Source organism: Momordica charantia (genome assembly GCF_013281855.1).
Source record: "Momordica charantia cultivar OHB3-1 chromosome 4 unlocalized genomic scaffold, Mcharantia_2.0 BLBB01000004.1, whole genome shotgun sequence".
Lineage (NCBI taxonomy): Eukaryota > Viridiplantae > Streptophyta > Magnoliopsida > Cucurbitales > Cucurbitaceae > Momordica > Momordica charantia.
Genome location: NW_028275162.1, coordinates 25,335,178 through 25,351,193, shown reverse-complemented (window position 1 = coordinate 25,351,193; position 16,016 = coordinate 25,335,178). Strand labels below are relative to the sequence as shown.

The window sequence follows — 16,016 nt, the reverse complement described above, 5'->3', positions numbered from 1 at the left end:
GTCGACTTTTTAAGTATAATAGTTGGGTAAAAACGGCCTATTGTTATAACAATAACATTTAAATGGAAGTTAATTTATGTGATACTCAAAAAGAATAATAATAATAATAATTTATGTGATATGATTTGTATTTGTCCATATGGTCCACGTACTTCTGAAGAGTGAACATTTTTATCCTTATTTATAGAATTTGTCCATGTCCCTATTTATAGAATTTATCAATTATGAAAAGTTTTTAATATAAATTCATTTTAGTCCATCTTGTCCGCGTACTTACGAAGAGTGAACATAAAAATACCGATCAACCTGAACTAAGATGAATGAAAGCTAAAATATAGGAACAAAAAAATTATTTAATATAAATGTTATAAAAATATCACAATTAAAACTAAAATTAAATTCAAGTAATTAATATAACGAAAACCAACATAAACTTGATCCATTAGCAAAAGTATAACTAAAATAATTTTTCTCTCAAGTTGAAAGTTTAAACAAAAATAACGAAAAGTTAAAATATTTTCAAAGTGCCTTTTTTTTTTTTCTGAAAGTACCATTTTTTTAAAATCTAGTAGAAGTACTAAAATTCAAATATAAACCATGTATTTACTTAATCTATAATGGATGATTGAAAAATGTTCAGATATATTGTTTTTTTTTTCAATAATTAATTGCTCTCCTTGGATGTCCTCAAAACAGTACAAGTTTGTGAATAATAAATTATAATACGTACAATAATGTTAGATTTCCGATCAAATTAATTGAAACACAGCTTAAAAAAGGAACATGAAATTATTCAAAAAAACAATTCTACAAACAAGCTTCCAGTGTCCAGACTCTGAATTTCTGCTTAAATACAAGATGCTGGACAAAAGTGGCCAACGATACAATGTTGGGTTAGTTGTTAGTTTGAACAAAGATCACAAGGTAAGATGATTATAATCTTTACGAAACTAGTAAAAGGAAGATCAGGTAGCAGGTCGTCGGGGAACGTCTCCGGGAGTTAGATACAGCGGTCTCAACTGACAACTCTCGTCTACTGCTAAAAAGAAAATTTCATGTCGAGTTATCTAATCGAAAAGCCCGTCGTCATGCCAAGTATCAACCAAGAAATCTACCATCTCCTGGAAAGTCCATCATAAGCATCAAAAAACATTGTGATGAGATGAGAGGAAGATGAAAAGAACCAAGAAAATATGCAACGACAGAGACATTGTATGAAAGTTTCAGAAGCTTACAGGGAGAGGTATTGGCTCGCTGAAGGGTTCATTAGTGGAGAGCAGGTCTTCATATGCCGTTGACCAGCTGCAAATTTAAAGTAAAAACATCATCTTCCATATAAAGTGACTTTTCCTTTTTTTTTTTTTTTAAACTCGAGGTTTCTTGGGTTCATCATAGAGATTGGAGAACTACGGTGGAGGAAGTGCTTTTGTTTTCTCCTTTCTGCGAGAAAGGGAGATTTTTGTGGCAAACTCAGTTTCTCTAAGATTTTGTGGGTGATTTAGTTGGAAAGAAACAATAGAGAATCTTTAGGGGTGGAGAGAGATTGGGAGTCTGTTAGGGAATCCGTTGGGCTTAATGTCTTCTTATGGGGTTCTATTTCGAATTGTTTTGTAATTACCAGGTAGGTTCTATTTTTTTTTTTGATTGGAAGCCCTTTTTTTAGTCTGGCTCCTCTTTCTAGGCTTTTGTTTTTTGTATATTCTTGTGTATGTTTTATGTTTTCATTTGTCTCAATGAAAAGTTCGGTTTCTTAAAAAAATTTAAAAAAAAAAAACTCAGATTCGGAGCCTTGCTGCCCTACACTTGAGATAACCCCACACTAAGGCTCGGACCCAAGAGACATCAAGAATTTTTCTTATTAAACTCATCTGAAGATTCATGCAGTCTCTAGGTAGGTAGGTGTTACTCAGACTAGGTAGGTAGGTGTTACTCAGAGACCGCATGCCCTTGCTAACGAGACTACCTCTTGAGGGAAAGTAACTTCTCTTTCTACTTGCCCTTTTCTTCTCTTTTTCCAGACCTATAGATCTCTTATATTGTTGAGGACCGACATCTGCGCATTTGGTTTGAATGATAATGGATGATGTTCCCTTGTTAGTTATGGATATGGCCAAGTTATCACCCACCGAAGAGTTAATACAAGAATCATAAAACCCTTTATTTCAGCTATTAACCAATTTCCTCTAGGTGGTCATAGTAATAGCTATTTCTAGGAGAATTCGATTATGAAGGAAATGTCTTCAGAGACAAAACTCTAGCGGATACCTTGACACCTGGAAAATTTTGAGGATGAATTTAATAATAACGTCAGGAATATTTTTTGATCCTCAAAAAACAGGGGGGTCTACTTGTTTGCCTACTTCTGTTTAGGGGACTTTGTTTGAATCTTTCGGGATTCGTTTCAATATTGTTATAGTGTTTAATGTAACTTCATAACGTAGTAGAATTTCTTGTTCGGAATTCACTGTATCTGCAGCATTCTCCATTTAATTTTGATTATGAACTTTTCCTTTTCAACCGATCAATTAAACTACTTACAAGCAAAAGCACGACATGGAACAATTGACTATCGTGCAACTGAGAAATAGGGGAGAGAGAGATGATCACCTTATGATGGATTCCCTTTCCATTCTTTGTTGTTGTTGAGATTGTTTATTGATCCACTTCTTTCTACTCTCGTGCCAACGAATTGCAGCTACACAACACATCCAATCAGATTGACAATGAAAAATAGATTTCATACCAAACGTAAGGAACTAAAAGTTACTCTGACTAATTTTTAAAATATATGATTAAGCTAGAAGAAACAAATACTTCCTTGTTAAGTAATTTCATGCGTATATAAAAGCTGCCAAAAGAAGTATGACTTCACATCAATTCAGGCTGGGAAATCTGTCCTTCTAGCCGTAGCAGGTGTTCTATTTTAACTCGTACTAGATCAGTTTTCATAATATGCCTCATTTGATATTCAATCAATGAAATCAAAAATTAATGTTAAAGAATGCATATATAACACTAAATGGTCATGGAGGTGCACATCTTCCCCACTGCCAAGCCATAATTACTAGTGCACTTTACTTCCAATCGTTCCTTCAGTTTTGTCTGACTTCCACCTTCAACACTCACATATACATTCACCACACTAAAAAACTTTCAAGTTCCATGGGGTCATCAGTTACAGCAGGCATAATAAAGCACATAAGAAGTACCAAATTATTAATTCAAAGAAACTGGAAAACAGGTGGCTTTATTCCTATCAAATATCAAATCCAAAACTGCAATTACAAACTCCATTAGATGCTTGCTTACCCTGATTAACAAACGTGGAGGAGCTTAAATCTTTTTCTGCAGGCTTTTTCACTTCACTAGAAGATGAAAAATGACCCGTATTCGGTTTCTCTTTTGAATAGGAACTTACTTTACTCATCTCTATCTTATCTGAACTAATAGACTCATTCCTTCCAGTTCCTGCAATGATAAATCAAGTACTCTATTTTAGAGGCCCACAAGAGGTGCTTCTACTAAAAAGAATAACAAGTTCTGACATAAAAAATAATCTCAGAGATCGGCCACGAAGCATAAGCAACTTTCTGTGGTTTTTATCTGGTCGAAACAGAGAAGACAAACTGAAAATCATTACAACTGACAAGAAAAATCATCAAGCAAAGATATATTCTTTGCTTTATTCACAAAAATTGAAAAAAATTTCTCACTATATTATATGTTCTACAATTCAGATAATCAGTCTAGTTTCAAATTGAAACTCTTAGCCTTATTAAGGTATCCGAAGTTGAGCCGGAAAAATAAATTGCTGACCTTATATAACAAGATTGGCGGAATAAAACTAGTGAAGAAACTGGTTGGTGCTCAGCTATATTAAGAAAATTTGACGGCAACATAGACGCGTACATAATAAATATATGTGAGAATTGTTTGAAGTTGCAAAAATATTTTATCTATTCAGAATCCAGTTAACCAGTCCTCAATTAAATTTATATCAGGAACTACTTTTCAATAGGAGATCACAGAGTAAATAAGTTTACCGACAAATTTCTTTAAGTAGCAATTATTTTGGCCTCTAAGAGAAATTTTCAAATCAAGAACAATGAACATTTCAGGATCCTCAAGACTTTTTTTTTTTGCTTCCCTACAATAAAGTGCAAACTATACCAATACACATCTAGGAACCCTTATCCCTTTGACTGAAAGAATTTACCCTGATTTTGGCTCCATAGTGCAGACGAAACCAGATTCATTTATCCATCTTGCTGATGTAAAAGTGCATACAGCTGCCTTATCATTCTGTTTTTGTCAAGAAAAACAAGGAAGCTCCACGATTTTCCTCATAAAAATCAAATGATACCAGAAGTTATCGTCGTGGTTTAATCAGACCACCATGTCCAGCTTTGGAGACCCGTAATCACGTTTAATGAGCCAATCAAACAAACTTAAAGAAATTTAAGACTGATCCTCGCATACAGAAATGAGAAATCATATGCAAGATATTCCTTCCGAACATAATAAATCGTAGACCTCTAGAGAAAATACTTAAATCTCGTTCAAAAAGTAGCCACCCGAAAAAATTACTTCCCGTAGAGTTCCCAAATCCTCAACTGGAAAAAATGCAAGCATAGGACCCAGAATTTTCTGGCTCTCGTCACCTAACCTAACCATCGAATTCGATCATTTTCGATTAAGAAATAGAAAAGCAAAATTAGACGCGAAACTCGAAAGGAAATAAAAAGGATTCCGTCAAGAGCAAATCAAAGTCCCCTAAAAAGATCCACCGGTGTGTTTCTTTGCAATACGAAATGCATTCGGCTCAAATAACATCCAGATATCAATCCACCTCCATGAAAACAAATGTGCGACAGAAACGAAAATCCAAATCAAAACAACAGAAAGATGAAACAGATTCACCGGAAACAAGAACGTTGGATGAAGTCCATACCTCGATGCGGAAACGTCATATAAGCATTCCAATCGATGCAGAAGAACAGACACAATGCGAACACAAATCCAATCCCGCTCTCTGGATTTGAGCAAGGATAATCGAGAACGAAGCCCGCGGAAAAAGTAAAGGGGAATGGAAATGAGGAGAAAATAAGAAGAAAACCAACAAAATAAATTTAAAAAAGAAAAAAGAAAAATCGCAATCAATCGTTTTCGTCGAAATGGTTTGGCGATGCATGGCGTTTTCTTCTCGGATTTGACGACTCCAGTCGGTTGCTGACGTGGATATCATAAAAATAATGGATAATGCCGTACCGTTTGATTGATCAAAATGACGGAAACAGCCTCCTACTAGCTTTCTGGTAAGGGGTCCTTTCGTCATTTCGTACCGATGTTGACGCGGCGCGCGAGTCTTGCCGAATTTACTTACCAAACCACACCGTAATGAAACAGACGTTTTACCATTAAATAAATATACAATGATTCGTTCGTTCTCAAAAAAAAAAAAATATATACACAATGATTCGTTTATGTATATAAATAAGGAAATTTTATAATAAAATAAACTGAGATGGGGAAATTAAGGAATGAAATATATGGTCTAGCTAGCAATAATTAGAATGTGTTTTTCATCTACAATTCGCGAGTTCAAATCCGTACATCCTTAATTATCGTATAATAAAAAGTGTATATATATATGAAAAAAATACATTAGAGGTTTGAATTTTTATGTATCAATTTAATCTCCCAAGTCAAATTAGCTCTCGTATACTATTTAGATCCATTTATTAAATCTTAAGGATAAAAAATATTCATTTTGAAATTTTAGAAACCAAATCGATGCTTATTTCAAACCTCATGTATTAAAAGTGTGTTTTTCTCTAAATTATATGTTAAATTACAAGTTTACTTTATTTTTTGCATGTGTTTAATAAGAGTATCTAATATATTCTCATACCTTCCATTTTGTGCTTGATATATTCGTCGACTTTTTATTTTTTTTAGTCAATGTTCGTGAAATTTAAAAGGTGTTGGTTATTTAACTTTCAATTTTGTATCTCCCAGTGTATTTAACATTTTTACAAAATTAACCAACCTGCTGTATAAAATTTTGAATTTTGTGTCCAATAAATAAAATCATAAATTTTAAACTTTGAATCTAATAAGTTAATAAATTTTTAAAATGTTGAATGGGTTGTTGAGTATTAGATATAAGGACCTATTTTGAATTCATATACCTAATATAAAAGTGACAACAACAAAAAAACAATATTCTCACAAACTTAAAAGTTTTAATTTATTTTATAGGGCTCGATCACGTGTCACAGGCTGTTCTTATCATTTACCATACTTGAAAAGAGAAGGAATATGTGACATTTTTTCTTACTTGACACATTCGACATTAAAGAACGCAATAAAGTTACTTTGCTCGTTCAACATATGTTCAGATTCACTATTACTTCGACAAGTTAAATTAGTGTACCAATATAAGTGATTGCTCACTATAATACTGTAAATAAGTTTATAATTTGTTGTTTACCAATATTGCTTGGATTGAATTGTAATCACTCTTAATATCTTTTTATTTTGTAGTTATGTAAATTAAGTTTTGCAAATATGATAAAATTTTGACTTATGTATAAGACTAACGTTATTAAGCTATAGTGGCCGTCAATGTTACGATTCATATTATTATCCATTGACTCGAAGGTATTTTATATTACAAATAAAAAAAACATACAATAATAAAAAATAAAAATAAAAACAAAAACAACGCATGGTGGGAAATGTTTAAGATGGAAAATGAATCGATACATTTCGGTCGGATTTAAAGTAAATGTAGCACTTATTTTCACCAATCTAGGCACACCATCATATTTTACTAAATAACATGACATTTTCAATTAGGGACCTATGATATAAATAAACACAAAGTTTATATTTGTTACTGCAATCCTATCCCATTATAATTCTATCAATAATTGTAGTGGTGTTCGTCAAACTAATAACAGCTCAATGAGTTAAAGCAACTATGTTTGACTATAAGATCGTGAGTGAGAATCCCTATCCACACGTTACATAATAATAATAATAATAATAATAATAATAATAATAATAATAATAACAATCATGTTTTAAAATTTATAAAGTTTTGAATATACATTTCAATATGGTACTTAAGTAGGAGAATGAGCTTATCCACATGATCTCAATTGAGGCATTAAGTTATAGTGACATGTTTTGGAACATTTATGTTTTATTATTTATAATAAAAGTAAATAGAATTACATGACCCCACCCGTTATAGTGTTGAACGGGTGGGGTCATGTAATTCTATTAACAAATTGAAAACGGAAACGAAAAATAAGAAACTTTTGTTGTTTTCAAAACTTCTGTACCATTTTGAGAATGATTATAAAACTTTGTAATTGGGTTTTTAAAAGAATAATAATAATAATAATAATATTGGTTATTTATAAACTATTCAAAAATTATGCACAAGCCGACCTTAGCTCAGTTGGTAGAGCGGAGGACTGTAGTTGAATAAAAGCTGAAATCCTTAGGTCGCTGGTTCGAATCCGGCAGGTCGGAATGTTTTTTACAGAAATTTTATTTGTTTTAAATTTATTTAATATAATACAATGAATATTCATAATCCGACCTTAGCTCAGTTGGTAGAGCGGAGGACTGTAGAGGGTAACCAAGCAGTGATCCTTAGGTCGCTGGTTCGAATCCGGCAGGTCGGATATCTTTTAATTAAATTAATTTATCTTTTTCTCTCGTTACAATATTTTCTTCAATATTAATTTTATGTTGTTTATTAATAAGTTATTTAATTTTGTACTAATATATATATATATATATATATATATATATATATATATATAAGTTATTTAATTCTGTATTGTATTTTTCTTTGACGAATTTTGATATACCGGCCAAAAATTGAAAGTGAAAAATATGTTTTCAATTTTGTGAATACCTTGCCACTTTCCATTATCATGTGAGGTGGGAAAGTTTATTGGCAACTGATCAGTACGAAGTTCTTTATCATGGTGAATCAACGATGATGCTTGAAGATATTACATATCTATGTTTAATTTGTTTTTTAAAGTTATTTGTCGGTTTGTAATTGTTTCCGCTACTTTAATTTTATTTATTTTCTTACTTTTTAAAATATAAGATTATCTTGTCAGTCATGCTTGTGGTATAGTCTTGTCTTCATAAAACAAATCCCAATGAGATAAAATAGCCAGTCAGGATCATGTCCTGTCGGTCACGAACCTTGTCATATTTGTTTGTATTCATTTATATTGGCTAGAGACTTATTGACGCCAAAAAATACTATAAATATCCTCATAAGCCTCGCTCTTAATGGTATCTGAGTCATAAGAACATCATATCAAATTTTATGAAAACGCAATGAGATAAAATATATAAGAAAACTTATAAAAGTAACAAATTCATAATAAATATTTAAATAAAAAAATAACATTTCACATTTTTTAATATAAATTACAAATAATTAATATTAATATTATGTCTAGATAGTGATATTTTGTTTGTTAGTCTTTTTGTGTTACCGTGAAAATGTCGATTAAATTTTTATGTTGATGTTGAACCCATGTACGTATGAAAATATTGACGTATTAAGAAATATTTTAATACCATCTCTAACGTAAAGTAAAACAGCCCTGCATTTTCTAAAAAAAAAAAAAGGCTTGCATCATGACATGAATTCAATATTCAATCAAAAAACTTTTATTGATAATATTATGATCCACCATTCATTGGACTAGCTAGTCATTTAACACTATTATGAAAAAAAAAATAGAGCTTTTGTTGGATAGAAGACAAAGAAACAAAAATTTTGATTAAATTAAAACTTTTAAATTTGAAACCTCAAATCAATAAAAATCAAAAGTATAATTTAGATATTTAGTTTAAATATAGACGATGGACTCTAATATTTGAGATATTTTTCATATTCTTATTGCATATGTTACAAAAATTATATCGGAAATATATTAAGCATTTTTAATTAGGTCGTCAATTAAAAAAAATTTGTTAAAACTAACCAATATGAACATAACTGGTTAAAACACATATAATCGACAAAAAAATAAAAATTTAACACGTGAAAATGAAACTTGAACGTTATTCGTTTGTAAAATTATATGTTAATAAAATAATAATTTGAAGATAATTAGTTTTATGTTACAAAATTTATTGAAAATTTAATACATATCTAGGTAAAATCGAGAATTTTAAAAAATTAAATACCAAATGGAGGAAAACCACGAAGATCGGAGACAAACAATTCATATATTTAGCCTAATATTTATCTACCAATTGGCTTATATCATTATTGTTGCTCACAGCCTAATGAAGTTGAAGATTCACTTTAAATATAAAAAAAAAAAGTTGAATATTCACTACGTTTTTATTTATTCATTTAATTTATTTTTTCCCCAAGAGGTTCAATCCAATCCAACATCTTCGCAGAAGAGTTCCAAGCATTTGGGTAAGATGAAAATGGAAGATTTTTCAAAGAGTTCCAAGAATTTGGACAAAGCTATGCAATTCAATTCGAGCTTCTTCTTGTTCTTCCATGTCCAAAAAAATGTGTGGTCTGCTTTAAGTCGAAGGCTTCAACGGTCAAGAACAGCTCGCTTCTCGGTATGGTGGCTCCCACTTTCCCTCCAAAATCTCCCTCCCAGACGGAGATACTCCGAATCTTCTTCTTCTTCTTCTTCTCCGCATCTGGGTCTCTCTTTATTTCGCAATTTCGAAGCAGAAATCAGTTTCAGAGAGGAAGTAACGAGTGAGTGAGATTTGAGAATGAGAGCTCTGAATTCGCAGTTTGTGCTGATTGATCTGCACAGTTCATGGCATTCGGCGAACCAAATCCCGATTTCGACCCTCACGTATCTGCAAAACTCCCATTTCGTTTCGAAATTGTCCCCGTCGTTTCGTCGAACACGTCGTTCGCGTAAGGGGATTGTTTCGTCCAATTCCTCGGCTCCGTCGTTTCATTCCCCAGAAATTCGCAGGCCGTCCGATCGGTTGTTTTCGGGAAATGGGTTGTTGACGAATCTGTCGAGTTCGAGTTCCAACTTGGATTCGGACTCCGCGTCGACTTCCTCGCTGGCGGAGGCTTCTGCGGAGCTGGAGATGTTTATTGAACTTCTGCCTTCGGGGATGAGGAAGCAGCTGAGCTCGCATGCTGAGTTCCGGGAATTGATTGAGGTGGTCATGGATTTGGGAAGGAACCCTATTGCTAGGTTTCCGTCGGGGGATTGGGCCATTTCGGAACAGCCCGTGAAGCACGAAGATCTAAGCCATGCGATATCGAAGGTGATGATCTGAAAGATTTCTTCGTCCCCTTGAAACTATTTGTGATTCACTGCTAATTGGAGTATAATTAAAGTTTTTTTCTGGGTCAGAAAGTATAACTAGTGCTCTTTCTAAACTGGATTTATTTATAATTATGCATAAAATTGGGGCTTGTGGGTGAAGTAGACGTATTTTTTCCATACGGAAATACAATATAAGACTCAGTTTCCCTGTGAATGTGGTTTACGATACACTAGGTCTACTTTGTGATTGATCCTGCTGAAATTTTCTGGATCATGGCACATACTCGTCCTGTAAAATAACCAGGCTATAATGGAAATCATTTGCTTAAGGGTGAAGATCAATTGAACTTTGGGGTACTCGATTTGTTATTTAGGTTGGAGACTTTTCAGACGATAACCGATCGGGCATGGACAGATCTTTGCATCGGATAAGTGCAATTCGAAATCGTAAAATGCAAATTATTGGCCTCACTTGTCGGGTGGGACGTGCTGTCTCTGGAAGTGCTGAGATCATTCATGATTTGGTAGAGGGTGGAGGTTCCATCTTGGTCATTGGACCACCAGGAGTTGGCAAAACCACGTTAATCAGGTATGTAGATTCTCTAAGGGCAACTGACAAACTCCAAACTCTTATTATTCTTCCGTTTTCCCCATCTTGACTGGCAGCATATTGTGCTAAAATGTGCAAGATGAACTGGTGTGCAATGGTCATTAGAACGATACTCTTCAAATCAATGATTATGGAATCAGAATTAGTTGTATTAAACTTTTCTTGATGTCCTACATTTTTCGGAATTATGGTTTACTTACTCTTCCTTTATTCAGTACATCAAATTGTGGGATCAGAATCACTTTTGTGACCTATTTGATTTATGCAGAGAAATTGCTCGGATGTTGGCAGATGACCACAAGAAACGTGTTGTTATTGTAGATACTTCCAATGAAATTGGAGGTGATGGAGATGTTCCTCATGCAGGAATAGGCAGTGCGAGGAGGATGCAAGTCCCTAATGTTAATATGCAGCATACGGTCAGAGCACAAACAGATGTTTATGGATTCTTTAACCAATACTTCATTTCATAGTTTCACATCAAAGCTTGAGTTGCTAATCTTTTCAGGTTATGATCGAAGCAGTGGAGAACCACATGCCCGAAACCATAATAATTGATGAAATTGGAACAGAGCTTGAAGCACTAGCTGCCAGCACAATTGCTCAAAGAGGGGTTCAGCTAGTAGGGACAGCACACGGTATCACCATTGACAACATAATAAAAAATCCATCGTTGCAGATCCTTGTTGGTGGCATTGAGGTGAGGAGGAAAAAAGTCCTAATATTTCTCTTGACCTGCTCAAACGCATTTGCATATACCTTTAACTTGAATATTGCAGCAATTGTTAATCAAGTATTAAAATGATGATATGCACCTCTGCAAAAAGTTCTCTCTTATAATCTGCTAGCAGTTTTGCTAATCCTGTTTTGTACAATGGAAGTATATTGATGAAAGTGCCCAACTCTTCCTTTCCTTTATGTTCCTCCTCGCTTTTACTTGGACACAGAGTGTGACCCTTGGTGATGAGGAAGCAAGGAAAAGAAAAGTGCAGAAGACAATTCTTGAGAGAAAAGGGCCTCCTACTTTTACTTGTGCAGTTGAGATGATATCCAAAACTGAATGTCGTGTTCATCACAGATTAGATACGACAGTTGATGCAATATTAGCAGGTAGTTCATCCAACTACTTTGACATTGTTTGCTGTATTTCTTTCCTTCAAATATATTTTTACAATTGATCATCTACCGTCTGTATTCTCTTTGGAGTAGGAAAAACCCCTCTTTTTGAAGTACGTCATGTGGAGACTTATGCTAACCATTCTATGGAGCCGTCTCCAAATCTTGAAAAGAGTCTTCAAGAAAGATTACATTCAAAAGATGATAACATCATTGCTGATAATGATTTTGACATGGAAGTACGTCACGTGGAGAGTTATGCTAACCGTTCTATGGGGCCATCTCCAAATCATGAAAAGAGTCTTCAAGAAAAATTACATTCAAAAGGTGATAACATTGTTGCTGATAATGATTCTGACATGGAAGACATGGTTCACTTTCCTCGTCAGTCTAAGAGCAGAACTGTGAGCAAAAGAAGCTCACCAGTGCGAGTCTATACTTATAAGGTAAATCGCCTATGTTTTGTTATAATTAATACTCATTTGGGATGAGGATACAGTAGTGTAGTAATACTTGAGCTTACGATGCTTGTCAAACTCAAAGATGTACTTTTGGATTGCCATATTTTACAATAAAAATGTATTGATGCTCCCTGTTTTGGCACTTTCATTCAGATTCTTGAATTGGATCTACTTCAAGTTGCACAAGTATTGGGGCTTGAGAATGAAATAGACGTAACTGATGACATTGAAGCAGCTGATGCAATATTGGCATCCAGTGATGAAATTAAGCAGAACCCATGGATCCGAAGTGTAGCAAAATTTCACCACGTGCCCGTCTTCGTAATCAAGGTACTCTTTACTTCTATAAGTATAAAATAAGCACATTCTTTCTTCAGTTATTTACGACTCTCTCAATACAGTCAAACACTATGGCTCAAATGGTCAAGGCAATTCGCATGATTATAAAGATAGACTCCACTGCTAGATCAGAGAAACCACCAAAAACCCCCGACATTGTAATAGAAGATGATGCACCAAAAAGAAAGCCATCCCTTGAAGAGATAGATGCATTGGAGGTAATTTCCTTTGCACATTGATGCTTATGTGTGTGTGTGTTCTTTTGCATTTAAATTAAAGGCATTCCCCAACCTTAACCATGATTTATATTAGTGAAATTTGAATTTAAATCAGATACCACTGGCTCTAATGGTTAAAATAATTACAACATTGTTGTGTTCAGCATGTCTTGCTATCAAGAGGTTTTCTTCCCAATCTGAATTATAAAATCACCCATCTCTGCATAATGGTGTCAAGTTTCCGTAATAGCAACAATTAATTTTGCTCTTTTACAAAATGAAGTCATTTTCTGGTTTAATATGTCAAAGTTTCATACCTATTCATGGCACGATCAGAAAGTGGGCACAAAATTTTATTTAATTTTATCATTTATATGCTGAAACTTCTATCGTTTAGCATTTTCCCTCTTGCTTTATGTGGGTACAAGTACAGCTAGCTTCATGATTAATGGCTCTCTTCCAGTTTCTACTGCAATTTTATTCTTTTATAAGCATCATATCCATAGTCTAGTCTGCTAACCCTGTCTGACAAGAACACATGGTGTGATATGTGGCGATAGTTTTATTTCGTCCTTTAAGGGAATCTCAATCTATTTTATAAAGCTGCGATAATCATTTCGTTTTTAGTTTTCCGTTTTTAAAAATTATACTTGTTTTTGTACGATTTCATTGGTAAGGTTTTCACCTCTCTTGAAAATATAGTTGAATTCTTAACCATATTTTTAAAACAAAAATTACCTTTTGAAAATGACCTTTTCTAGTTTTCAAACTTTGGCCTAGATTTTAAAAATATTTACAAAAGCTATATAACAAAACATGTCGAGGTGCAGACAAGCTGACCTAAACACTCGTGGATATAAAAAAACTATATAACAAAACAAAGGAACACATGAGGTGAAAGTAATGTTTCTAAGTTTAATTTTTAAAACAGAAAACAAAAAACGAAATGGTTATCAAACGGAGCCTAATCTAATCGTCTTGGTGATGTTGTAAAGTTAATTTCAGCTGAGGGTTACAATTATTTTGACATATATTCTTGTTTCATGTGAACCATGATATGATAATCTTGTAGTCTATACAACCCATATTGTACTTCCGCCATAAATTTTCTCCTGCTCTTAAATGTGACAGGAAGTTAGACTTGCCATCGAGTATATTGTCATTCCTGGTGGAGAGCCAGTCGAGCTTCTACCTCGATGTTCTGAAATAGTCGCCCGACAGCTTGAACTTGTGGAGAGCTATCAGTTAGCAGCTGAATACTCCGCTACTGAGGGGAACCCCAGGTTGCAGATTCTTCCTCTAAGGTTGAAGAACAAGAATCTTAGAGAACAAAAATCGAAATCACTGACTGGCAACAGGACCGGTATCGCAAGGCTCCCTTTGCTGCCTGAATGAAGTTTAAGTTTAACCAAATCTCCAAACATGGTACAGTTCTATTGTTTTCTGGTCAATACAATTGCCAATTCATGTACAGGCATGTAAATTATACATATATGTATATCTCATTAACATAATTATTTATATCTTATGAGTTCTTCCATCCTGGTTATACTTGTACAACATTGTAAAGAATTCCTTCAATCAAACAGAGAAATGACTGTTCTAGTGTTAAAAGTTCAAGCAACTTTTACTCCCCTTTTTACTTCTTTTGATGGATAAAGAAGACAAAAAATGAAGAATCTGCACTTTTTTTTATCAGTTGACATGGATGATTTCCCTTTTAAGTTAGACATGGCTTCGTTGATGAGTAGTGTTGAAGTATATTTTGGAGTTTGTGCAGTTTATTTCTGATGCAAGTTGTATTAATTGTTATTTGAAACGCTCAATTCGTCTCAGTAATCTATAATAGGCGTTTGATTCATGGGTTAGATTTGTATACTATGAAGTTGAGACGTGGAGTCTATGTGTGTTGTGTGGGTTTGCTTATCCGAGATGATGTATTTGTTAATCCACATGTTAAAATAAAACTCAACATATACTTAATTAATCTTATAAAATTTGTATTGATATTAACTTTTACAAATCATATGACCATAAATTTAGGTTTAGACAATTCAACCACATAAAAATTTAGCATTCTCAGCTCTATGTTTCATGCACTACAACTATTGGTCCACTTGGATATTTGTGATATAAAGCTCTGGGATATTAAATATCTATATTTGGATGGGTAGAACAATCCATATCGGTACATTAAATATTTGTGTTTGTTTTATAGATTTTGTAGGTGGGAGTTCTATTTATTTAACCAATTAATTTGATGTTAATGAATAAATTGATGTTATCAAATTATTTAATATCAATTAAAATTTTAGTTTAAATTAGTTAATATATTATAATATTAGTTAATCAAAATAAAAATAAATAAATAGTTTTGAAATAACACTTAATAATTAATAATTAAATTTAATCAGTAAGAAGTAACTAAACAAATTTAAATTAATTAAAATGTCAATATCAAGTAATTAAATTTCTCGTAAAAGTTAATGTTACATAGTTAAAATAATATGAAATAGTAATTATAAATGTAATAAGTAAAATTTATTAAGAATAATATGTTAATAATATATACTAACAAAAATTATGTTAAGAATAAATTAATAGTTAGTTAAAAACAATAAGTATTAATTAATTGATAAAAATTAAATAATGAATTTGTTTTTATGATTAATTAATTAATAATATTAATTTGTTTACTATTATTTATTTCACAGCCATAAAAATTCCACAAATATGAGGGTAGTTAATATTTTATTCTATTATTTTTGCAAAAATGAGGGTAGTTAATATAATAACCCATGATGGGTGGGTTTTAATCTTCCTTATAATCATATCTCGAGTTTTAAAAATTAAAAATATGTTAAAGAAACTGAGTATTTAATAGGATTATTTTTAATTGAACAACTTTATCAAAGAAAAGACAGCAATATATATGGAATCATTATCAATATTAAATTAG

The 16,016-nt window shown here is 32.7% G+C and overlaps 2 protein-coding genes and 2 non-coding genes across 8 annotated transcripts; 3 read left to right on the top strand and 1 right to left on the bottom strand.

Annotated features, from left to right (window-relative positions):
- Nucleotides 1-770: 770 nt before the first annotated feature.
- LOC111006447 (uncharacterized) lies at nt 771-5,145 on the bottom strand. Of its 5 annotated transcripts, none has more exons than XM_088123343.1 (6): nt 4,952-5,145; nt 4,217-4,849; nt 3,310-3,468; nt 2,608-2,695; nt 1,236-1,302; nt 771-1,121 (listed from the first exon to the last, which is right to left on the bottom strand). In XM_088123343.1, the coding sequence occupies exons 2-6, from the start codon at nt 4,254-4,256 to the stop codon at nt 1,068-1,070; spliced, it is 408 nt and encodes a 135-aa protein (XP_087979469.1). In that variant the 5' UTR covers nt 4,257-4,849; nt 4,952-5,145; the 3' UTR covers nt 771-1,067. The 5 variants fall into 5 exon arrangements, with proteins under 5 accessions (XP_087979469.1, XP_087979470.1, XP_087979471.1 ...); XM_088123344.1 differs by having other exon boundaries at nt 4,217-4,666; XM_088123345.1 differs by having other exon boundaries at nt 4,217-4,302.
- Nucleotides 5,146-7,456: 2,311 nt separating this feature from the next.
- Nucleotides 7,457-7,545, top strand: TRNAY-GUA (transfer RNA tyrosine (anticodon GUA)). The gene is given in 2 exon segments: nt 7,457-7,493; nt 7,510-7,545. It is a non-coding gene; the product is annotated as a tRNA-Tyr (tRNA).
- A 65-nt stretch (nt 7,546-7,610) lies between these two features.
- On the top strand, nt 7,611-7,700 carry TRNAY-GUA (transfer RNA tyrosine (anticodon GUA)). Its single transcript is given in 2 exon segments — nt 7,611-7,647; nt 7,665-7,700. It is a non-coding gene; the product is annotated as a tRNA-Tyr (tRNA).
- Nucleotides 7,701-9,523: 1,823 nt separating this feature from the next.
- Nucleotides 9,524-14,760, top strand: SPD1 (P-loop containing nucleoside triphosphate hydrolases superfamily protein). The gene is made up of 9 exons (XM_022278443.2): nt 9,524-10,311; nt 10,688-10,902; nt 11,192-11,342; nt 11,432-11,623; nt 11,871-12,033; nt 12,133-12,485; nt 12,654-12,830; nt 12,902-13,057; nt 14,189-14,760. Exons 1-9 carry the CDS (start codon nt 9,796-9,798, stop codon nt 14,450-14,452), a joined length of 2,187 nt encoding a protein of 728 aa, XP_022134135.1. The 5' UTR covers nt 9,524-9,795; the 3' UTR covers nt 14,453-14,760.
- Nucleotides 14,761-16,016: the final 1,256 nt, after the last annotated feature.